General features: G+C 46.7%; 1 protein-coding gene across 2 annotated transcripts in view; it reads left to right on the forward strand.

Annotated features, from left to right (window-relative positions):
* slc39a4 (solute carrier family 39 member 4) overlaps positions 1–25,316 on the forward strand; it is a 61,251-nt gene that overhangs the window by 16,516 nt on the left and 19,419 nt on the right. For both annotated transcript variants that reach the window (XM_072507978.1, XM_072507977.1), the window contains exons 2-8: positions 2,752–3,045; positions 8,975–9,185; positions 12,591–12,757; positions 17,089–17,266; positions 20,964–21,136; positions 23,872–24,015; positions 24,880–24,987. In XM_072507978.1, coding sequence (XP_072364079.1) covers positions 2,944–3,045; positions 8,975–9,185; positions 12,591–12,757; positions 17,089–17,266; positions 20,964–21,136; positions 23,872–24,015; positions 24,880–24,987 — 1,083 coding nt within the window. In that variant the 5' untranslated portion in view covers positions 2,752–2,943. The remainder of the gene's footprint in view (positions 1–2,751; positions 3,046–8,974; positions 9,186–12,590; positions 12,758–17,088; positions 17,267–20,963; positions 21,137–23,871; positions 24,016–24,879; positions 24,988–25,316) is intronic.

Below are 25,316 nucleotides of genomic sequence, written 5' to 3' on the forward strand. Positions count from 1 at the left end.
CGAAAACTGCCGCCGCTCCCGATTTCGGCGCCAAAACAGATTCTCCGCCCCCCTCGCCAAAGGTGATTTCACATCGGGGGGCAGAGAATCCAGCCCAGGTTTGGCACAGGTGGGCAGAGAAACCAGCCCAGGGTTTGGCACAGGTGGGCAGAGAATCCAGCCCAGGGTTTGGCACAGATGGGCAGAGAATCCAGCCCAGGGTTTGGCACAGGTGGGCAGAGAAACCAGCCCAGGGTTTGGCACAACATTAAACGTAAATTTCAAAATGAAGCTAAGGTATGAAGAAAAAAGCAACTTGTTGAGCAAAAATAAAGCAATGTCAAAGCAATAAATTGATAATTAATGGGTAATAAATAAATCACCTTTGGAATGTGAGAGGGACAGAGTCTGTTTGGCTCACTCTCAATCTCTAGATGCTCACTCACCAATCACGTGAGTCGGTGATTGTGTGTTGGTGTGTGGAGGTAAGGGTGAGTTTGAATTCTGAGACTGAGTGTGCCAGAGACACATACACTTCCCACACTCACTGCTCCTCCACACTTCCACATTCACTCCTTCCCTCATTTCTTCCCTCTTCTCCACATGACACTCGCTCCTTCACTCACTCTCTCCCTCACTTCCACACACACTCACTTCCATACACTCATTCACTGCCACACACACTAACTCCATCCCCCTCACTCTCTCCCTCCCTCACACACTTCCACATGTATTCCCTCTTTTCTCCACACTTCCACACTCACTCTCCCACACACCTATGCAGGGAGTCCTTTCATCCTTACCATGTATCCCCCCACCTCCAAGTTCTTACCATTGCCTCCAGTCTCTACCAACTGGGCAGGTGAGTCTCACCTTCTCCCACCCAGCCCAGCCTGGAGCGGGATTCTCACACCTCCACCCAACCCTGCCTGGAACGAGCGTCTCTTTTCCTTCACCCAGCCCAACCTGGAGCCAGTCTGTCTTTCCCCCCACCCGGCCCAGTCCAGCCAGGAGTGACGTTCCCCTTCACAGGCCTTCCAACATTTGAGAAGTGACCGGCTCAGTTCAAGGTAAGTAACCGAGAATGTTCCCACAAAAAAAGCACACACCCTCTCAGCTTTACTTCAAAAACTTTAATTAAAAAACACAAAATAACTTCCAAGCCACCACTGAAGGAATAGGGAAGGCTAGGCCCTCTATAGGCAGCCTTTGGCTGTTATCTCATCCAGGCAGGCCTGCCATTGGGTAGCTGCAAACAGACTGCGTCCCCCATCATGTGGGAAAATTGGAAACCTCAGTTATCCTCCTTAATCCTTGCTTAACAAGACTCTTAAGAAGAATAGTTGACTCACGTTGACCAGCCTCCCGGAACAGGTGCCGGAATGTGGCAACTAGGGGCTTTTCACAGTAACTTCATTTGAAGCCTACTTGTGACAATAAGCGATTTTCATGGTTTTCTGACCCCCGTCAACCTCTTTTGCCGACATTAGTGGTGCCCGGAAATTCAGCCTACAGGAAGAGCATTAGCTCAGTGAGACGTTCTGTGGTTGATGCTTTCTGCTGAAATCATACGGTCTGCTGTATTAATCGAGATTTTCCCCCATTTACTTTGCACAGGTTCATGACTTTATTAAAATGGCACACAGTGGAACTTCTTCCCTCTTGACACAGACTCTCATGCATTCAGATATATATATTCATTTGTCTAGCCAAAGTCCCATCGCCACTTACGTCCATTAGAGAGAGAGAGTTTTTGGTGACTTGAGGACCCACTCTGCAAGCACGGGGAAGGAGGGCAGAACCTCCACAAACCACCACAGTCGGTACAGGGATTGAACCCACATTATTGGTGTCATTCTACGACACGCTCTAGCCAGCTAGCCAGCTGAGATAACCTACCCCACATAAAAGCACAAAGCACAAATGTGTGGCGTAAAGGGTTCATGGTCTGCCAGGAAGTCCAAGGACGGTTGCCACCACCTGAAAAACCCTTGCACCGATCCCCTTAAGGCAAATTTCACCCTCTCCAATTTAATAAACCCCGCCATATCGTTGATCCAGGATTCCACGCTTGGGGGCCTTGTGTCTACAATGGGGGATCTGAGGGGGTATATATATTTGCTATGTTTGCTTTGTGTTAATTCGGGGTGTTAATTTATTATTTCTGTATAGGGGGGAGGGGGGCACGGGGTTGTTTTATTTTGTATTTAATTCTATTGGGTTCCTTTTTCATTTTGTTGTTGATATTTTGTGAAAACTTCAATAAAAAATTTTTTTTAAAAAGGGTTCATGTTAAATATATAAATTGAAACGTTTACATCAGCAGTGTTGCAAGATCACAGCGTGATCATAGCGTGCTGAGGGATAGTTCTGTGTGAAGCCTCATGCCAAGTACATGGTTATAGGAATATTCAATAAAAGTTAAAGTTTACCAACAGCCTTGGCTCCAGCAGCCTCTATCAAGCCTGGCCAAGGACAACCGTAACTAAGTTCCACAATGATGATAACAGGACATGGCATTTGCACAAATGTACAGACACAAATATATATAAATGCACATGTAAAATATGCATTTGTATCTGTGTGCATTTTGTAATGTGCATTTGTATACAGATACACACATGTACAAATTCACATATACAAATATTTTGACAAACACACAAATATATAGACATTAACGCAAACGCACATACGTTATTGGTAGATGACAGTATCTTCTTTAATAAAGAAACTGTCTGATTGTTTACAAGCTTCTTCCCTCTCTTTTCACAGTGTTTCTCAGCAAATGACCTTTTTGAACTCGCCAAGAAGAACAGGAGTGACACAAAAACACTGACATCCAATGACTTTTTCCGAATTTCTCCTGGATTGCTGCTTTTCCTGAGTAACCCACAGAAAGAGTGCAAGGTTATACAGTCCGGGAGGTGGAACGAAGCAACGGTGGCGTTCACAGAGGGTCTCGTGATGAAAAATAACATCAGCCAAATCCCTGACCCCACCCATCACCAAGTAGAAGAGGTACTGGAGGCAATCCAGAGGAACTACCTGACAGTGGCCAAAGGTCAGGTAAGTAGGGATTGGCACTCTGTGCATTTTCTCTTTCCAACAATTCAATCGGTTAACGTCAGCATAACCTTGAACGACACACCACACTAAAATCATTAGCCGGGCTGCACTTTGTGTGAACTAATTTAGAACCTTAAATGATTGATTAGTTAAGCAGCCAGTAAAGCATTAAGATAAATTCAGGAGATCAATGGCTCATATAAATTGAGCGAGATTATAGCAAAGGAACACCCTATAATACATTATAGCAAGGGAACAATGGCATCCATTATTGCAAAGCTTTGTCAGTTCCTGCAGATCACAGACATCAGGCAAAACATTTTTGTATTACATGGAATGTGCAGCACAGAAGCAAATCATTTGGTCTGCCTCGTTTGTCTTGGTGGCTATATTCTACACAAGCCTCCTTTTACTCCATTTCATCTAATCACATTGGTCAGTGCTGAGCATGTGTTTCCAGGGTGGAACATAATTACAAAATTTTACACCTTGAGTTAAGTTACATCTTGGGCGCGATCGACTGGCTGCATCCCACCGGAACCAGGGCAGGTTCCGGCTGGTAGATCTCGGGAGAGGCCTGCCCACCCCCCACCCCACCCCCGGATTGCCTACAGCTGTTAAGCTTTGCGAGATCCAACCAGAACTTGGAAGATGTCGCAATTTGGATCCTGCCCACAATGGGCAGTGTCATGATATTCAAACACACACATCATGATAGACACACCAACAGACAAATCAGAACACACAACACCACAACCAATGACAGAAAGATATAAAAGCACAGACACGACCCCCGGTGGTCAGTATTAGCTGCAGAGGAGAATCAGGACACATCTGTTACCAAACACACTCAGGGAGACAGCACGTGCAGAGTATCCAGAACGAACTGTATTATAAGAGTTATAATAAAATAGAGTTGTACCACATACAACTGTGTTGGCTCATCTGTGCACCAGAGCACCCAACACCACATGGTACAGGAGTGGATCGATACCTGCCGGCATACCTCAGTGTACACAGACAACCAGCAGTGCCCAGGCAAAATGATAGAGCTCCCGGTTCCGCAGCCGCTCCAGTGCTACGGCGATCTCCGCGAAAACTGGCGGCGATTCCGGCAAATGTTCGAATTGTTCCTGGTGGCAGCTGAACTCCAAGACCTGGATGATAGCGAAAAAATTGAATTTCTCCTCACCATCGCCGGTGCAAGGGCAAGAGAAATATTCACAAGGTTCAGGTTCTTCAGGAGGCAGCAAAGGTACGATTACCAGGCAGTTCTGGACAAATTCTCCAAGTACTGTGAAGAAAACGCAATCCAATCGGCAAATAAAGGTAAGAAAAGCTGCAGTACTCACCTCGTGGCTGGGATCCCGGAGCCCGAAATCCCAGAGGCCGAAATCCCGGGCCTGAGAGAAGGCTGGGTCGAGGTCAGCGGCCATCTTGCTAAAGGTATCACGCTAGCACAGTTGCGCGAGCAGTGCGCAGAACCGGAAGTTTCGTTTGCGCATGCGCGAGATGCTGCGCATGCGCAGTCAAGAAAACGGCCATCGGTAAAGGAACAGCGATCTGAGCATGCGCAGTCGCTTCCTACGTGCTACATACCGAGCGTCAGGATGTCAGAGGCCCCAGACTGCACCAATTTAAAAGGGAAATGTCCCAAATCCAATTTAAAAGGGAAACGTCCCAAATCAAAAAAACAAAAATCTGTTAAAGCTGTAAAACAACCTTCCCTCACCTGGAATGACAGCACAGTGCCGCAAATTGACCCAGGAGATGAATTTGACCTCCGAAGAACCCTCCGACAAGCAGTTACCTACGCACAAGCCGATGATTCCGACCTTGAATACTTCGATGACGATCTTTACAGTGTTTCCGGACCTCGCGAGCCCAATGATAGCTCCGTGGTCCTATATGACTATGACTCGGACGAACCTTTCGTGTTGCACATTGGCGGCCCCCACATTGAATCCGACGCAGATGCGGATTCATTTTTCGGATTTGAGGATCTTCAATCCAGCAGATATGACGTTCCAACTTATCAGTACCGGATGATGCTGCAGCCTGACATTAACAGACAGGGAGCGGTGCAAGCACACGGAGAGCGCCCTGCTGCCACACAGAGCGTGGTCCACATCCCGCTCAACGTTCCCGACTCTATGAAAGAAGACATGCAAGACTCCAGAGTGCAGTCCTCGCATGAACCAGAAGTGACTCCAGTGTCACAAGCTTCCACAGCAAGCTCGTGGACAGACTCCACAATTGCAGAAATGCAAGACTCCAGAGCGCAGTCCTTGCACGGACAAGAAGTGACTCCAGTGTCACAAGCCTCCACAGAGAGCTCGTGGACAGCCTCCACGATAGAAGCAACGCAAGACTCCAGAGCGCAGTCCTTGCACGAACAAGAAGTGACTCCAGTGTCACAAGCCTCCACAGAGAGCTCGTGGACAGCCTCCACGATAGGAGCAACGCAAGACTCCAGAGCGCAGTCCTTGCACGAACAAGAAGTGACTCCAGTGTCACAAGCCTCCACAGAGAGCTCGTGGACGGACTCCACGATGGAAGGAACGCAAGACTCCAGAGCGCAGTCCTTGCAGGAACAAGACCATGAGGGTCTAGCAACCTCTCCTGACCAACCAGCGGCAGACGATGCAAGTCTGCCATGCTCACGTGAACAGCAAGAAGGCTATAACAGCCTACCATGCTCCACTACACAGCAGCATGAACATGACGGTCTCTCATGCTACAATGAAGGGCACAGCGCTGAAGACTGTTCAAGCCCAACTGAAGACAAGCCAAAGGAATCGCCTTGTCCAAGCCCGAAGAAAAAAGGTTTATGCGCTGACCTTCAGGATCATTATAGCCGAACAGAGATTAATAATGCTGCACGGCCACAGAAGGATGCTGAGGATTTGCTAACGAAATTAATTGAATGTTTAACTTGCAAGGAGCAGACTGAGAATTGCCAGTGTTTTAGTACGGATCGAAAAAATGGACAAGACATTGATCCTCAGTTAATGGAAATAACACAACCTGAATCATATCTACAGCAGGGACAAATGTCTCCCTTCAACACAACACCGCAAAATCCCAACTTCGGAGACCAGCAGTTAGTCAGTAATGACTCTTCAAACCTTGAGGGGAACATTAATTGCATTGAACCTATACACGCTCCACTGATTATTGAGCAGAACATTGGAGCAAGAATCCTGAGGACACCGACATCGAGTAGCCAGATAACGAATTTAAAACCCACAGCAGTTTCAAGTGAACCAAGTGTGCTTTCCACTAATGGTGAAGATGCAGATAAGGTCGACCCGATTATCCATTGTACCACACTAACCCCAGTGATTAAGCAGTTATGTATGGGGAGTATAATGTGGGCAATTGAGAACAGTAAAAGAGAGACTGTGACCATGCCAGTCCCAGCAAAATCAGACCCAGAGACGATGAAGGCATGTACATTAGACAAAGATACATATGAGGCACCTGAGAAGAAAAGTGAAACGGAATGTTCTTTGGAAAATAGTACAATGTCGATAGAAACATTGGATCCTATATTCGAGACCATACCTATGGGAGAATTTGGGGGTAATAAACAAGGTTCTGCAATGTCTGGGGGAAGATTTAAAATTCCAAAGAAGAAAAGCCCAAATGAAGGACAACGGCAAGACAATGACAGTCCACCGACATGGTGTGCACCACCAGATGAAAACTCTGACAATTTACCCAACCCTAGTGAACAGCAAGCTGCTAATGAGGATCTATCCACGGGATGTGAGACGAGTGACGACAGCATCCCACTTCCCATGCAAAAGGTGCAAGGTGACAGACCTCGCCTAGTGCGTACCGAGGCACTCGACGATCACGGTGGGACCACTGACGACTGCGGTGGCAGCGCACCGCTTCCACCCTCGATGGCTCGACCCTCTCCACTGGTTGGTGCATTCCTGCATGTTCCGACTCCAGAAGTACAGCTTCAGGGAATCTCGGCTGCCTCCAGTGAACCTGTTGGGACTCCGGACGGGGGGCATCGACGGAAGGCAGACCGGACTCCAGATGGGGAGCAGCCAAGCGCCGACTCTGATTCGGCACGCCAGACCTTGCTCCGGACGGGCGGTGTCGCGGCCTCGGTGATGGCACGCTCAGGGTGACGGCGGATGCCACGGCGACAGGGAATGGATCGCGTGGCAGTCCCACTGGGTCGGCAGTGGCAACCAGCACCAAGATGGACACACCAATTTGCGCCATCGCCAGACGTTGATGCGAGCAACAATTCTCTCTCCAAGGTGACATGCTTCGACGTTTCTCTGCGGAGTCGCCCTTCCGGCACAGCAGGTGGCCGGAACCAGCGTACACGGTCTCGGCCAACTTCCACATCTGGCACAGTCATCGCCTTGCATGATATTAGTGATGGTGCTACTTCGATGGCAACGACCCATCGGCTACAAGATGCCGTCCACCACAAACATAAAAAGAAAAAGACTCCACCTTGTTCCTGGCATGCAGGGCGGATGGATTGGTGCGTAGGCGCAATCAGCGAGCTTTGCGCCGCCTTCCACGCTCGCAACTGAACCGTACGCACACGCCGGATCCTCCACTGGTTCCCAAGGATGACTTCGTGGAGATGCCACGGATCATGCCCCTTCCATCGCCACCAGAACCAAACCACAGCCAAGGCACCACTAACAAAGATGTTGAATGTTATATTTGCACGAATGAAAAAAACCAAGCACTGCACGAAGTACAACAAATGGTAAAGTAGAGACTTCGGCAACAGCATCACCTCCAACAATCCAAGGTGAACCAGTGTGACCCCAAATCTCCACAGCTGAACCGGCTTGAGGACCAGCCCATTCTTGAGGCGGTCACCCATTAGACTGGACTTATAACGCTGTTCATACGTTCAAAAAGTCAAACACTTCTGTATTATAACCTGTTGTTGTTTATTGTTCCAGATATCGTCTGACCAGACCAATGTTCAAGTTTTTTTTTTTTTCTCTCTCGCATCCAAGTTTTGTTATGGTACAACCTTGTTAGTGTGACGCACCCGACATCGCCCCATGTAAATAGTTACGTCATATACACACGCTGTACATAACACACACACACACTCTTCGATGCACTCACGACACAATTATATTTATAACCACGTAGGCACATATCTTTGTAAAAAGGGGGGATGTCATGATATTCAAACACACACATCATGATAGACACACCAACAGACAAATCAGAACACACAACACCACAACCAATGACAGAAAGATATAAAAGCACAGACACGACCCCCGGTGGTCAGTATTAGCTGCAGAGGAGAATCAGGACACATCTGTTACCAAACACACTCAGGGAGACAGCACGTGCAGAGTATCCAGAACGAACTGTATTATAAGAGTTATAATAAAATAGAGTTGTACCACATACAACTGTGTTGGCTCATCTGTGCACCAGAGCACCCAACACCACAGGCAGGACCCAGTCTGGCACGGCTGAGTGAGTTTAAAAACCCACATTGTCGTGCATGCGCCTGAATCGAACAGCCATCCGGCATCTACCGGCCTTGCCAAGGAGACCCCAGCCGACAACATTCAGTACTGGTCACCACAAATGGGACCAGATGGAACGGTACCTGTGGGGTCTCCCAGGTGATTGGTGGCCTCTGGGTGGTCAGCCTCCGGGCAGGGTGGCACCCAGGCACTTGAGGTGCCACCCAGGTGCCAGCCTGGCACTGCCAGAGTGCTTAAGTGGTCCTGCCAGGCTGCCAGAGTGCGGGGCTGACCAGTGCCAAGGGGTCAGGCTGTCAATTTGCCTGCGCAGAGGATCGATAGACTAAGGCAGAATTTGGTGATATGAGACGAGCACAGAATTAAAAAGATTACCAGATTAGTTAGCTACTAGTTATGTCAATCAATTACTTTCTTTCTCACTGCAGCCCTGTGTCAACGTGTCTCAAATCGTAGAAGAGTCGAATCTGGGTTCTAATGGATTGACAGAAGATGACGTCAGTCACTTTTCTGCTATTGTGCTCTATCATGTTCTTCAAGGAGATTGTATACTCCAATACTTACTGCCTGGCCCTGAATACTTCCTGGATTTTATTTTTCACACCCACCATAATGACTCTGCAAACATCACTCGAACCGGTAAGGACAATATTCTCCCGTTCAGCTTTTGGTTAGGTAGCGGTGAGAACGGGATTGGTACACGAGAATAGGGAAGTGAGGGGGCAGCGCCATTCTAAGTGGACTTTGGAGCATAAAGGGCCACTGTACCTCACTGGCATTTCGCAGTGGCTCCTATTTTAACTATGCTGCACTTGGCCTGGGAGTTTCTGACACTTATACTGCTACTCCCTGGTCAAGAGAACTAAAATAAATTTCCTAGGTTTTAGAATTAACAGTATATTAATAGTCTTAAAACAGTAGAACTGAATGTATATCCAATATTTGGCAGTAGAATCAATGATATTGGAAATATAGCACAAATAAAAATAAGCAAATAAATCCAATGGTAACGTTTAAAAGGGAATATCGGATAAATAATTGAAAGTTAAATATTTAGATGGTGGAAGAGCAGGGGTCTGGGAGACAAAGAACCAGGATAGGAACAGGAGGAGGTCATTCAGCCCCTCGAACCTGTTCCGCCTTCATGGTTGATGTGACCTAACTCCATATCCCTTAATATCTTTGCTTAACAAAAATCTATCTATCGCAAATTTAATATTAACAACGTTTCCAGCTTCAACTGCTGTTTGTGGGAGAGAGTTCCACACCTCTACCACCCTCAGAGTGAAGATCTTCCTAACATCTCTCCTGAACTGTCTGGCCCTAATTTTTAGACTATGCCCCCGAGATCTAGAATCTCCAACCAGTGGAAATAGTTTCTCTTTATCTCCCCTGTCTTTCCCTGTTAGTATCTTCAATACTTTGATCAGATCACCTCTTAGCCTTTAAATTCCAGCGAAACAGGTCTAATTGGAGTCATCGCTCCTCGTAACTCAACCCCTGTAATCCAGGTATAATTTTTGTAAATCTACACTGCACTCCCTCCAAGGCCAAAATATCCTTCCTAAGGTGTGGTGCCCAGAATTGCTCCCAGTGACTCCAAGTGGGGTCGAACCAGGGTTTTGTATAGCTGCAGCATAACTCCCGTGTCTTTATACTCCAATCCTTTTGATATACGGGCTAATGTTCCATTAGCCTTTTTGGTTATTTTGTGCACTTGTATGTGGCATTTTAAGAATCTAAGTGCCTGAACTCCCAAGTTTCTTTGGACATCCACTGTGCCGAGCCTCTTTCCATTTGGAAAGTTCTCTGCTCTCTCCTTTTTTGGTCCAAAATGGATAACCTCACACTTATATTGAATTCCATCTCCCACAATTTTGCCCATTCACCTTGTCTGTCAATATCTCCTTGCAATTTAATGCTATCATCTAGACTGTCTACAATGCCACTTTGTATCATCAGCAAATTTGGGTATACGACTTTCTATGCCATCATCCAAGTCATTAATGAATAGCCTGGATAATTGAGACCCTAACACAGATCCCTGTGGGACACCACTAGTCACCTCCTGCCAGTTAGAGTAATTATCCATTATCCCCACTCTCTGTCGCCTGCCCATTCAACCAATTTCCTAGACATGTCAATAATTTGCCCTCAGCTCCGTGGACTTCCACCTTAGTTAACAGTCTCTGAAGTGGGACTTTATCAAATGCCTTCTGGAAGTCCATATAAATGACATCCATATCCATTCCTCTGTCCCCTGCCTTCGTGACCTCTTCAAAAAATTCAATAAGATTAGTCAGGCATGACCTTCCCCTCACAAATCCACGCTGGCTCTCCCTGATTGGCCAAGATTGACTCCAGCAATTTCCCCATCACAGATGTTAGGCTAACTGGTCTGTAAATCCCTGGTTTCCCACTGCTTAAACAGCAGAGGTACAATGAAATTAATGACCTATCTCTGTGCTGTAAGATTTTACAATTCTCTAAGCTATCTGCAAACGATAATCCAACTATTATCGTTGGCTGCTACTTGAAGGTAAGGTGAATGTGAGTGGAGGGATGGGGCAGCTGACTCAGCTGAAACTATTCCATTGGCTGCCTACAGAAATCATTACGGCAACGATACATTCCCTTCATTCTAGTTGATCTTTCCCTTTTTCATTCATGGGATATGAGCATCGTTGGCATATCCAGCATTTGTTTCCCATCCCTGATCTGGCAGGAGGTGACATAAGGAAATTCCTTTTCAGAGCGATTATCTGACAATACGACTTTCATTTGCAAGTAAACATTGATTTGCAAAATTAAATTATTTGGTCCTCCAGATGCATGCTGAAAATATATTGATACATACCTGCAGAGGTAGACACATTCAAAACTAAATGGTTAAGATGCCTAACCTTTTCTAAGGTGCTATGGTTTCAATATTTAGCATCACAATATGGGCAGCACGGCAGCACAGTGGTTAGCACTGTTACCTCAGAGCACCAGGGTCCCAGGTTCGATTCCCGGCTTGGGTCACGGTCTGTGCGGAGTCTGCGCGCTCTCCCCGTGTCTGCGTGGGTTTCCTCCGGGTGCTCCAGTTCCCTCCCACAAGTCCCGAAAGACGTGCTGTTAGGTAATTTGGACATTCTGAATTCTCCCTCAGTGTACCCGAACAGGCGGAGGAATGTGGTGACGAGGGGCTTTCCACAGTAACTTCACTGCAGCGTTAATGTAAGCCTACTTGTGACAATAAAGATTATTATTTAAATTCTCCTATTCAAGAAAGCAGGGTTAAGAGAAAACGGAACTATAGACCAGACATCCTGACATCAGTAGTAAGGAAAACAATGGGATCTATTATTAGGGATGTGGGAACAAGGGATATGTAGATGGTGTGGGAAAATGAAGCCGAGTTAGGGGATCAACCATAATCTTATTGAATTGGCAGAGCAAACTCAAGGTGCTGAATGTACTAATCCTGCTTTTTCTTATGACTACGTCAAGTAGTCATAAGACTACTTAAGGAGCGGTTGAATAACCTCGGTTTGTTCTCACTGGAACGACGGAGGTTGAGGGGCGACCTGATAGAGGTCTACAAAATTATGAGGGGCATAGACAGAGTGGATAGTCAGAGGCTTTTCCCCAGGGTAGAGGGGTCAATTACTAGGGGGCATAGGTTTAAGGTGCGAGGGGCAAGGTTTAGAGGAGATGTACGAGGCAAGTTTGTTACACAGAGGGTAGTGGGTGCCTGGAACTCGCTACCGGAGGAGGTGGTGGAAGCAGGGACGATAGTGACATTTAAGGGGCATCTTGACAAATACATGAATAGGATGGGAACAGAGGGATACGGACCCAGGAAGTGTAGAAGATTTTAGTTTAGACGGGCAGCATGGTCGGCACAGGCTTGGAGGGCCGAAGGGCCTGTTCCTGTGCTGTACTTTTCTTTGTTCTATGTTCTTTGTTCTTTGTACTAAGTACTGAATGGGCCGTGACGTGCTTTCGGAGGGTTTGAAAGGTGGTATAAAAACGCAAGTTATTTTGTTTCTTGCATTTCAGACCTTGAAGACTTAATGGATAAAATTGGTCTGCCTCATAATAAATATGAGGTTTCCACAGCTCCTGGGCATGAAGAGCACGAGGATGAGCACCATGAACACAAGAATGTGCCATCTGAAAGTCTGGAGAAGGAGGATGCAAATATAACCACCAGCAGCTGGGACATGGTAACTACACTCCTAGTTACACTCCTTTAAGTCACTCTCTTTACCAACAATCGCTGTTACAAGTCTGTCTGGAAACCTAGTATTTCCACCCCGATTGCGATCCACTCTGCTGGAAGTGCATCTATGAGTGGCGATAGAAAGCTAATATACCAGAGCTTGCTGCTGTCTATGGCGTACATCCTGGCTTCACCATCAGAATTGCTGTGCTAAGAGATTGTTGCCTAATAATTCTGGCGCCCTGTTCGGGTACACAGAGGCAGAATTCAGAATGTCCAATCCACCGAACAGCATGTAGACACGGGGAGAACGGGCAGACTCCGCACAGACAGCGAACCAGCCGGGAATCGAACCTGGGACCCTGGTGTTGTGAAGCCACAGTGCTAACCACTGTGCTACCGTGCTTGCCAGTTCAATTCACCGCCTTGTTCTCACACTCATATTTCAGTCCTCGACCTGCTACAATGCTCTAGTGGAGCACAGCAGCAATAGCAACCCACCTTCCGATTAGCCTTCCGGACTGCATTTTGTTCTATGTTTTTCTCTCCTTTATTCTGCTATTAACACCTACTCTGGACTAATGCTTTGTGCCTTTCATAGAATCATTACCGTTTCTTTCCTTGTGCTCCATTACACTGTTGTTATTTAGCTCTGTTTCTTTCATTCATCTGAGCTGCTTAAGAACACAAACATCAGCTTCGCAAACAACATCAGGATAGAAACATTCTGATCATGCAAAAGTGTGCACATTTCTATCAAATGAATACCCATTTAACAGGGTTTTGTGTGAGCTAAGAGAAATTTAAAGTCCCTGAGGTTCAAGAGGCAAACTTTACTGTGATTTGCAATGTAGGCTGTACCAAGCGTTGTCATATTCTATGAACAATTTGACCTGAGTCATCAACCAGTGTTAGGTGAACTAACACGTAACCACCAGAGGGCGGCACAATGTTATACTACTTTACGGAGGTGAGATAACGGGCGGGATTTAACTAAATGGGAACAGAGTCCCATTGCGGGTGTTTTTAACAGCGTCGAGAAACACAACATTATAAAACGGCACCCGGGTTAGGTAGAAGGCTCAATGGGGAACGCCCAGCAGAGGCCGCAGATGAAATGAAATGAAAATGAAATGAAATGAAATAGCCCCGTTCGCCAGAACTCCTCACTGTAGCGAGAGATCTGGCATCCCTATCTCTGGAGCCCCCACTGCGACCCCTGACCCCACCCAAGCCCCCCCCCTCCCTCCCCCCCCCCCCCTCCCCCCCCCACATGGCACCCCTAGCCTGATCGCCATTGCGCAAAAAATGTCAGCTTGGGACCTTGACAGTGCCAGCAGTGCCAGCCTGGCACCCAGGTGGCAATGCCAAGGTGCCAGACTGCCATTGCCAGGATGCCCAGGTGGCACTAGCAGTGCCAGGGTACCACCCTGCCCAAAGGGCATGCACCTGGGGGCTTCCAATCCCACTGGAAGACCCCGACGAATGCTGTTCCATCTGGTCCTCGTTTGTGGAGACCAGCATTGAACGGCACTCGCCCAAGATCTCCGAGGCAATGTGGGTAGATCCCAATACCTGTCTCACTAGCTGTCTCACTTTAATTTGAGATTGACCAAAAAGTTATCCCGCCCACAATGGGCGGAATTTACATCGCACGATCGTGTTAGATCTCGTGAGGCGTTGTGACCCTGGAAGATCCCAGGATCTTCCGTCTTCTATTAGGAACATAAGAACATAAGAACTAGGAGCAGGAGTAGGCCATCTGGCCCCTCAAGCCTGCTCCGCCATTCAATGAGATCATGGCTGATCTTTTGTGGACTCAGCTCCACTTTCCGGCCCGAACACCATAACCCTTAATCCCTTTATTCTTCAAAAAGCTATCTATCTTTATCTTAAAAACATTTAATGAAGGAGCCTCAACTGCTTTATTGGGCTAGGAATTCCATAGATTCACAACCCTTGGGGTGAAGAAGTTCCTGCTAAACTCAGTCCTAAATCTACTTCCCCTTATTTTGAGGCTATGCCCCCTAGTTCTGCTTTCACCCGCCAGTGGAAACAACCTGCCCGCATCTATCCTATCTATTCCCTTCATAATTTTATATATTTCTATAAGATCCCCCCTCATCCTTCTAAATTCCAACGAGTAAAATCCCAGTCTACTCAACCTCTCCTCGTAATCCAACCCCTTCAGCTCTGGGATTAACTTAGTGAATCTCCTCTGCACACCCTCCAGCGCCGTACGTCCTTTCTGAGGTAAGGAGACCAAAACTGAACACAGTACTCCAGGTGTGGCCTCACTAACACCTTATACAATTGCAGCATAACCTCCCTAGTCTTAAACTCCATCCCTCTAGCAATGAAGGACAAAATTCCATTTGCCTTCTTATTCACCTGTTGCACCTGTAAACCAACTTTTTGCGACTCATGCACTAGCACACCCAGGTCTCTCTGCACAGCAGCATGTTTTAATATTTTATCATTTAAATAATAATCCCTTTTGCTGTTATTCCTACCAAAATGGATAACCTCACATTTGTCAACATTGTATTCCATCTGCCAGACCCTAGCCCATTCACTTAGCCTATCCAAATCCCTCTGCAGACTTCCAGTATCCTCTGCACTTTTTGCTTTACCACTTATCTTAGTGTCGTCTGCAAACTTGGACACATTGCCCTTGGTTCCCAACTTCAAATCATCTATGTAAATTGTGAACAATTGTGGGCCCAACACTGATCCCTGAGGGACACCACTAGCTACTGATTGCCAACCAGGGGGAAACACCCATTAATCCCCACTCTTTGCTTCCTATTAATTAACCAATCCTCTATCCATGCTACTACTTTACCCTTAATGCCATGCATCTTTATCTTATGCAGCAACCTTTTGTGTGGCACCTTGTCAAAGGCTTTCTGGAAATCCAGATATACCACATCCATTGGCTCCCCGTTATCTACCGCACTGGTAATGTCCTTAAAAAATTCCACTAAATTAGTTAGGCACGACCTGCCCTTTATGAACCCATGCTGCGTCTGCCCAATGGGACAATTTCTATCCAGATGCCTCGCTATTTCTTCCTTGATGATAGATTCCAGCATCTTCCCTGCTACCGAAGGTAAGCTCACTGGCCTATAATTACCCACTTTCTGCCTACCTCCTTTGTGATAACAATCCTCTCAAGGTCCTCACCTGTCATAGCCTCATTTCTATCAGTCACTGGCATGTTATTTGTGTCTTCCACTGTGAAGACCTACCCAAAAAACCTGTTCAGTTCCTCAACCATTTCCTCATCTCCCATTATTAAATCTCCCTTCTCATCCTCTAAAGGACCAATATTTACCTTAGCCACTCTTCTTTATAGCTTTTTTAGTAGCTTTCTATTGCCCCCTAAAGGTTTCCCAGTCCTCTAGGGCAGCACGGTAGCATTTTGGATGGCACAATTGCTTCACAGCTCCAGGGTCCCAGGTTCGATTCCGGCTTGGGTCACTGTCTGTGCGGAGTCTGCACATCCTCCCCGTGTGTGCGTGGGTTTCCTCCGGGTGCTCCGGTTTCCTCCCACAGTCCAAAGATGTGCAGGTTAGGTAGATTGGCCATGATAAATTGCCCTTAGTGTCCAAAAGGATAGGTAGGGTTATGGGAATAGGGTGCAGGTGAGGGCTTAAGCTTAAGTAGAGTGCTCTTTTCAAGGGTCAGTGCAGACTCAGCGGGCTGAATGATCTTTTTCTGCACTGTAGGGATTCCATGATCTAACTAAATGGCAGAAGAGGGGCTGAATGGTGAACTCCTATATTTTTATGGTCTCCACCTGTGTACTGCTGAACAGAGACCATGCTGTCAAAGTTTTTCATCTTGCACTCATCAAGAGAGATGTAACAATGCCAAAAAGCATGGGGGACAAGAACTCCATGGTACAAACTCCATGGCAACTCCGTGGCCAATCAGAGTCGGCTTGCCAATCAATCAGCACCTGTTTCTCTTTTTATTTGAAAAACATATTATTGGAGGCATTGATAATATATAAGCACCCTCCTCTCATGTATAAATTGTTGCCCCCTTTGAAATTTGGTACTCTTGCACCTGTCCTGATGCATGCCAGATGAAAAGCTACGGCAGCATTTCTTTTTTTCAGCAAAACTCTCAAGTTCTGCACTACTGAGTGAGGATTTGTGTTCAGCTGTTCCCTCCTTGTTCAGTCGAAGCCTCAAGGCTGCTCGCTGCAAACTAGCTCAAACGAAACAACACGAATATGGGAAGCCGGTCAACCCAATTTAGAAAGGGGACTGACAGTTTGAACATTGTCTAACTGTCGTGCTCTTTCTCTCCCCTTGCGTTTTTCAGAAATGCTTTCGCTCCAGTGAAATAATGACGATCTACCACATTCCAGTCGACGGCACGATTTCTCGCGGCGACTTTGTTCAGCTCAGTCCCGCGTTGATCCAGCAGCTCCTGAGCCAGGCCTGCAACCGAAAGAACCAAGTCACAGAAAATAACAAATTTCAGCTGACCACGGCAGAAAGTAAGGTTCTCCAGCATGTGATGGTGTCCTGTATTAATTAGAAATCTGGTTTGTTTGGTCTTAGCTGTGGCTCTGTGGGAGCTCTCGCTTATGAGGAAGAGGGTTATGGATGCACATCCCACTTCAGGGGCGGGATTCTCCACTCCCGCGCCGAAGTGCCCACGCCGCCGTGAACGCCGTCGAGGTTCACGACGGCGCGAAACGGCCCCTATCCCGACCGATTCAGGGGCCGATAATGGGCTAGGAGCGGGGCCGCGTCATTTACACGCACCAGGCCTTGTCGCCACGTAAAGGAGGCACTGCATACATGACGCGGCCGCCGCTCCTAGCCCAAACTGGCGTCACCCGCGCATGCGCGGGTTGTCCGGCGCCAACCCGCGCATGCGTGTTTGCCGTCCTCTCCGAGTCCGCCCCGCAAGAAGATGTCAGACGGATCTTGCGGGGCTGCGGAAGAAAGGAGGTCCTCCTTCAGAGAGGACGGCCCGACGATCGGTGGGCACCGATCGCGGGCCAGACCCCATTTGAGGCCCCTCCTGGTGCAGGCCCCCCCCCAGCGTTCCCGCGGTGTTCCCGCCGGCAGCGACCAGGTGTCGACGGCGCCGGGGGGAACCCGCCGTTTTGGCCTGGCCGCTCGGCCCATCTGGGCCTGAGAATAGCGGGGGTGCCAAGGAGAATCGCCATTTTGGGTGTCTCGGGCGATTCTCCGGCCTGCGCAGCGCGGAACTCGACGGGGCCGTTCTCGCCGCTTGGGAGAATCGCGGGAGGGCGTCGGACAGGCGTGCGGGAAAATTCGGTGACCCAGGCGATTCTCCCAACCGGCGCGGGAGTGGAGAATCCCGCCCCAGAGACGCGGGTTGGAATTCACCGCCTGTTTGCTGGCGGGGGAGGGATTCTCTGGCTGGCAGTGTACCCCTACCCACGGGTTTCCCGGCAGTGTGGGGTGGCTCCATATGCAGCGAAAAAGCTAGGATCCTCCCCCATCAGTGAACGGCGCTCCGCCTCTCACCGCTGAGAGACACGCAGCAGGGAGACCGGGGGGATAACACCCATGAGCAGACAATCTGAGCTGATACTCCAGTGCCAGCACAGAGGGGGTGCTGCATCGCTAGGAGTGACGTCAATTAAATGAGAACGTGGGAACAGAATCTCCCCGAAAAATGGCTGGGAGTCTTGATAGCGGCTGGAAACGCATGCCAGCAGCAACGGTGCAACTCCTCTTGATTTTACAGGCGGCAGCTCCCTGTCTTGGGTAGGACGGCCCCACCAGCTCCCCAGGGCTGTCAGCCCAATCACAGGGTTGGCAACACGGCAGCGCCCACCAGAAATGGTGGTCACTGTGAGAAAAGTGACCTGTAACCTGAGCCAGGTAGGCCGCGATAACCACCTGAGCTAACCATTGGGTCCAGAATGGCTGCCTTCCCTGTCTGCGATCCTCCTCTTTCAATAAAAAATATTTTTCCCCATCGCTGGCGATTGCAGGGGGCTGCCCTCCCATCTGGCAGGAGGAGGGGGGTTGGCCGATCCAGCTGATGGTCCTTAGTTGGGAAATGGTGGAGTAGTGGATTTGTAATCACTGGACCAGTAATTCAGAGGCCCAGGTTAAAAAGTCACAGTCACAGAGCTTTACAGCACAGAAAAAGGACTGTCGGCCCATCATGTCTGTGCCGCCCATCAAACATCGATCATTTCTAATCCCAGTTTCCACCTTACTCCATCGCCTTGCCATGGCTGGTTTAGCATAGTGGGCTTTTCACAGTAACTTCATTTGAAGCCTGCTTGTGACAATGAGCGATTTTCATTTCATTTCATTTTCATGGTGTTCTAAGTGCTTGTCTAAATGCTTCTTAAATGTTGTGAAGCTCTGAGAACATGTGTTCAAATCCCATCAGGGGCCAGATGGCCTACCTCGAGCCTGCTCCGCCATTCAATTAGATCATGGCTGATGTTTTGTGGACTCAGCTCCACTTTCCAGCCCGAACACCATAACCCTAAATCCCTTTATTCTTCAAAAAACTATCTATCTTTATCTTAAAAACATTTAATGAAGGAGCCTCAACTGCTTCACTGGGCAAGGAATTCCATAGATTCACAACCCTTTGGGTGAAGAAGTTCCTCCTAAACTCAGTCCTAAACAACGTCGAAGAAGAGAAGAGAGGTTCTCTTCTGAATCCCTTTCAACACTTATTCTGCAACAAACACCTAAAAAAGCTGATGATCTGGTCACTATCACAGTGCCGTTTTTAGAACCTTGCTAATTTGCTGCTGTATTAATAATAATAATCGTAGTTTCACAAGTAAGCTCACATTAACACTGCAGTGAAGTTACTGTGAAAATCCCCTAGTTGCCACAATCCGGCGCCTGTTCGGGTACACTGAGGGAGAATTCAGAATGTCCAATTCACCTAACAAGCACGTCTTTCGGGACTTTTTCTCTCTAATTAATGACAATCAACGATAGTAATATGGCCACTGCTACTGAAACAAGCTTATGTTCCAGATTTATTAATTGAATTTAAATCCCGTCCCTGGATTGTTGGTCCTACGGCATGGTGGGTGGCATGGTGGCACAGCCGTTAGCACTGCTGTCTCACATCACCAGGGACCCGGGTTCAATTCCAGCCTTAGGTAATTGTCTGTGCGGAGTTTGCACTTTCTCCCCGTGTCTGCGTGGGTTTCCTCTGGATGCTCCGGTTTCCTCCCACAGTCCAAAGATGTGTAGGTTAGGTGGATTGGCCACGATAAAAATTGCCCCTTAGGACCCAGAGATGTACAGTTAGATGGGATTACGGAGATAGGGTGGGGGAGTGGGCAATAGGTGGGGTGCTCTTTCAAAGAGTCAGTGCAGACTCAATGGATCAAATGGCCTTCTTCTGCACTACAGAGATTCTATTACTACTACACTGGGCAGCACGGTAGCACAGTGGTTAGCACAGTTGCTTCACAGCTCCAGGGTCCCAGGTTCGATTCCCGCTTGGGTCACTGCCTGTGCGGGGTCTCCACATTCTCCCTGTGTCTGCGTGGGTTTCCTCCGGGTTTCCTCCCACAGTCCAAAGATGTGCGGGTTAGGTGAATTGGCCGTGCTAAATTGTCCTTAGTGTCCAAAAAGGTTAGGTGGGGTTTCTGGGTTACGGGGATGGGGTGGAGGCGTGGGCTTAGGTGGGTGCTCTTTCCAAGTGCCGGCGCAGACTCGATGGGCCGAATGGCCTCCTTCTGCATTGTAAATTCTATGATTCTATGATACACTCCATGAGGCTGTAAAAAAGCTTTGGGAATTCCTGAGGTTCAAACATGCACATTCTTTCTCTTTATTCTTTTTCATTGTTCAAAGCAACGATGAATCCTAAAATGGAAACTCTTATTCGGTTGGTCGAAATGGAGTAAAAAGCACTCAAAACGTCCTCAGTCTCATGTCTCTCCATCAGGGGCAAATGCCATCACTGTGGTGAGGCTTGGTAGATCACCACAGGGAGGCCCCAGGTTGAAAAATCCTCGGAAGCGATTGCTTGCCAGTAAATTTCATAAAGTGAGTTAGAGGCTTGAGAGTAATTGACCTGCTCATTTGGTATGGGGGTAGTGTATGCTGTGGAGAGATTTAATAAACTCTTAAAAGCAAAGAACCCTTAATAATAGAAATGGCAAATGTTTAATATTTGTGGATAAGTCACTGTTAAAATGCCTCTTTTTTTTTTCCCCCCAGAATATATTTATGGATCCATTGCAACGTTGATTGTGAGTCTATGTGCCGTGTTGGGGATTGTGATTGTGCTTTGTGCCTCCTGCGTCAATGCATATCAGTATGTCATACAAGGCTTCGTAAGTCTGGCCGTGGGGTCACTAACTGGTGACGCTGTGTTACACCTCATACCCTCAGTAAGCACATTTTTTCTCAGAATATTTTGTATATTACAAACAAAAAAGTGCTTTCATTTAAGTTGCATCTACATGATACTTATTTGACTAGACAAAAGGATTGGCGAGGTTTTGCTGTCTATATGCTATTCAAAATTTCAGGTTTTCACACAGTTCCTATTTAAATTCCACTTGTCACAATTTTGGATTACATTTTTATGTCGATATTTAACATTGAAACTGCCTATGTAAACATTACAAACAGTAACAGACAGGAATCAATTTCACCCTGTCGATCTCTTCCCTTCATAATTTTGTCCACCTCAATTAAGTCATAGAATGGAAATTGTTCATGAGATGCCTGGTAATTTCAATTTCAGACCAGTATGTGATTTTCTGAAGCTTTTCCCAATTCCATCACCGTATTATAGATCATAAAAATACCCACAATCTACTGCCCATGGACAATGCTACGGTGAATTTATTAGTCGTTTATAAAGCATTGACTGTGGGGCGTAAAGCTCCTCTCACAGGTTCAGTGATCTCTTCTGGAAAGTATGTTAGAGTGGGCATTGGGTTTGGTGTGATACCTTTCATGGTTGAATAACCTGATGATATCCACTATCATGAGCCAATTCATGAAACAGCGTCAGGGGGTGAAACAACAGAGGGCGATAAGCAGTATGAATGGATACTTTCAGGAAAATAGGGAGGAACAAACGGAGTACAGTACCAGCGATAATGTTAGCACGATCCTGGTATGACTCTGTGTACATTAGGACAGATCAGCTACATAAAAACCATTTAAATTCCATCTGTGAAGCCCTTTTACTTTTATAAACACAAGAATAATATAGAATAATTCTAATATGGGATGCAGAGATTTCCTTATCTAAAGAGGGTATGTTGGAATTTGCTACCATAGGGATTGTTCAGGTGATTAGATTTGTTTCAGTTAAAGGAAAGTGAATTGAGCCCATTAGGAAAAACAAGAGCTATGGATACTGTTAGGAAAGCAAAGGTACTTTTAAGGGATTTATATATGTTTTGGTTAGCATTAGGAAGAAGATATGTTTTAGGTGGATTTAATTTAATGTTTTTGTGCCTGGAAGGGACCTATAGTTAAGATTCGTGCTGGACAAAGGTGTCTGTGGGGGTTGGTGAACTTCCAACTGTGATAGAGGGAGCTACCGCGCGAAGAGTAATTATAGTTGCTTGGCAACTAGAGGTCCTTGTAAGGGAAAAAGATTTCCTTTGTTCTATAGTTTTAGCTGGAAGCCACATTAGATAGACAGCCGGAGAGGGTACAGCTCCCACAGGGTGGCTAAAAGCAGTAGTTTTAGAAAGCTGAAGAGATAACATCTCTCTCAGCTTTTCTATAAGAAAAACCATACAATGGAGTAATGAGTATTGCAACCATACAGTTTGTTTTAAGAAAAAACATACAATGGAGCAGCTAGCTAAGGAAACAGGAGAAATGAAAATAAGTTTCCAGTTGTAATAAGGTTAAATGTCCAAGAACAGAGGACTGTTCAATAAAGAGATTCAGAGCTCCGAAGAAGGCTAAGATGCCAGAAAGACATCTGAAGTGATTTTCAGGTTTGTGAGATTTTACTCCAGCCTGTGGAATGTGAATTGAAATATCTGTGGGAATTGGTGGCTGGACCTCAAGTGTACAAAAGCAGTCAAGACAAAGAAATCCTGCAAGGTGTAATATCCTGGCCTAGATTCATTGGTAAAAGTGGAGTGTAAGCTGTGTTCACAAGAGTCATTTGGGAATGGTGGACTGGATTTTGGAATGAAAACCATCAATAGAAAGCATGATTATGAGAGACGATTGTAATGCGTGAGTTTGGAAACTCTTACATGACAATCATCTGGGGGGATTCCGAAGAGACATCCACAGACATTCACTTGGGGTTTCAGAGTGGAGAGTGTATTTGACCACAGGCATTTTGTGTGCGGTCAAAGGGACTTTGTGTATCAATGAGGCTATTGTAGCTTCAAACATACTTTGTCATCCATGTTAATCTTAAAACCTGTGTCTAATTGTTAAGCTCGGGGGGGGGGGGGGGGGGGCGGGGGGTTAAAGGGTTATTGTATTATCATCCATGTTTTCATGTTTAATTAACAGTAATTTGCGGTCCTTTGACTCTGTTCCTCCAAGTTTGATTAAAAAATAAAAGTGATGGTATTTTGAGCAAGGATCCCATTCTGGAATCAGCCCGTCCAGTTATAACATCAACTGGAATTGTAACATAAGTGAGCAATGGCTCCAATGTTCTTTCCACAACATGGCTGACCAGGAATCTTTCTTGCTCTTACCGCCTGCCATTGGCCTGTGTTGGTAGGTTTTGCAGGTTGATATTCAACCCGTTTGGTTCTGAATTCTCCCTCTGTGTACTCGAACAGGCGCCGGAATTTGGCGACTAGGGGATTTTTACAGTAACTTCATTGCAGTGTTAATGTAAGCCTACTTGTGACGCGAATAAAGATTATTACTTTTATTATAAACAGACCTTCTTTGCTCAGCAAGTCCGGGGGTGCGACTGGAACCCAGAGTTTTTGGGTCAGAGGCAAGGTTGCTACCCACTGCACCACAGGACTGCCTGGATATGCTGACAGGATTCAATAAAGAGGGCTGGGCGGGGGGAGAGACTAGTTTGCATTAAACGCCTGTTGGGCTGAATGCTCTGTTTCTGTGCTTCGGAATTTAATTCTATGTCATATCTAAAGAAAAGTCTCCTTTGTTGTAGTTTCTTGGCTTACACAGTCACACAGGTGGTCATGACGATCACATGTCATCCCCTCACATTTGGAAGCTAGTGGCTGTCCTTGGAGGCATCTATGGTTTCTTCGTGTTGGAGAAAATATTCATCATATTACTGAAAGACGAGGATGTAAGTATTTATCTTTTTAAAAGAAATAGGTGTACAGGTCTAGGCCCCAATCATTCATCAGTCTTGCTCTCTTCAACAATTGGCAGAGTCAGCGAGTGCAGCTTTTTGAATCACCATGCGGGATGATTAACGAGGTGTAAATGATCAAAGAAAAACCTGTTCAATTTTCCATGTCCCACCAAAAGTAATTAACTCAAACCTTCAAGTTCCCACTCACTATCATAATTCATTTATACAACGCTGAAGGTGGAAAGTTATCTCTATCTGTGCTTATTCTTGTAAGTTTTGATCTTGTTAATCACCATGCAGGGAATTTTATGGCATGTCATGGTCCCTGTCCACCTGACCAAAAGGTGAGTTAGGGTGTTGGGGGGCGCCAACCGGTGCAGCGCGATTCCCGCCCCCGCCGAATATCCGGTGCCGGAGAATTTGGCAACCGGCGGGGGCAGGATTCACGCCAGCCCCCGGCGATTCTCCGACCCGGCGGGAGGTCGGAGAATCTCGCCCCTGTTCCTTGTGTTATAAGATGAAACCTTCCCCGCAAGCACGGATATATTGAAAACTAATCTTGAAGAATTAATTGAATAGTGCTTTGTATTTTATTTACTGAGAAAATTAACTGACTGTCGAAGACTTGCCAAGTGTGGTCCCAACCCAGCTGAAAACAGGAGAGGACGAGTTACACCAGCAAGTAGTTATTCACTGGAGCGAGCTTGGGTTTTAAAAACTAGCTGGCTGTAGCTGGAGGAAGGCAATGCTATAAATGGTCCAGTAGTAATGGTGAAATTAGAAGCAGTGATCCTCCGTGCCTTCTGTGTTGAATTCTAGATGCTGGTTTTCATGGTGTTTTGTGTCTGGTTGTAGGATGAACACGATGACCATCACTGTGACCATGTGCTGGCTCTTCAGGCATTTAAAGAAGGGCAAAGGAGCAAACAGAAGAAAAAGCAGACAATATCCCACGTGGAACTGGTAAGTGTTGTGGAAGGAACTGAAACACTCGCCAGTAATTTTCTATCTCCCTATTGTTTTCGTTCCCCTCATTCGTTTGGGATAATTTGTCCTCCTCGAATCAGACGAGATAATGAACACAATAATAGGAGCAGGGATAGACCATTCTATTCCTCGAGCCGACGTCATTATTTAATAAGATCTTTACTGATCTGATCATGGCCTCAACCTCAATACCCACCGACCTATCCCCATTGCTTCGCATAACCTCTGACTCCCCTGTAGAACCAAAAATCTGTCTAACTCAGCCACGGATATATTCAGTGACTCAGTCTCCACTGATCTCTAGA

This window comes from Scyliorhinus torazame, chromosome 6, assembly GCF_047496885.1.
Source record: "Scyliorhinus torazame isolate Kashiwa2021f chromosome 6, sScyTor2.1, whole genome shotgun sequence".
Lineage (NCBI taxonomy): Eukaryota > Metazoa > Chordata > Chondrichthyes > Carcharhiniformes > Scyliorhinidae > Scyliorhinus > Scyliorhinus torazame.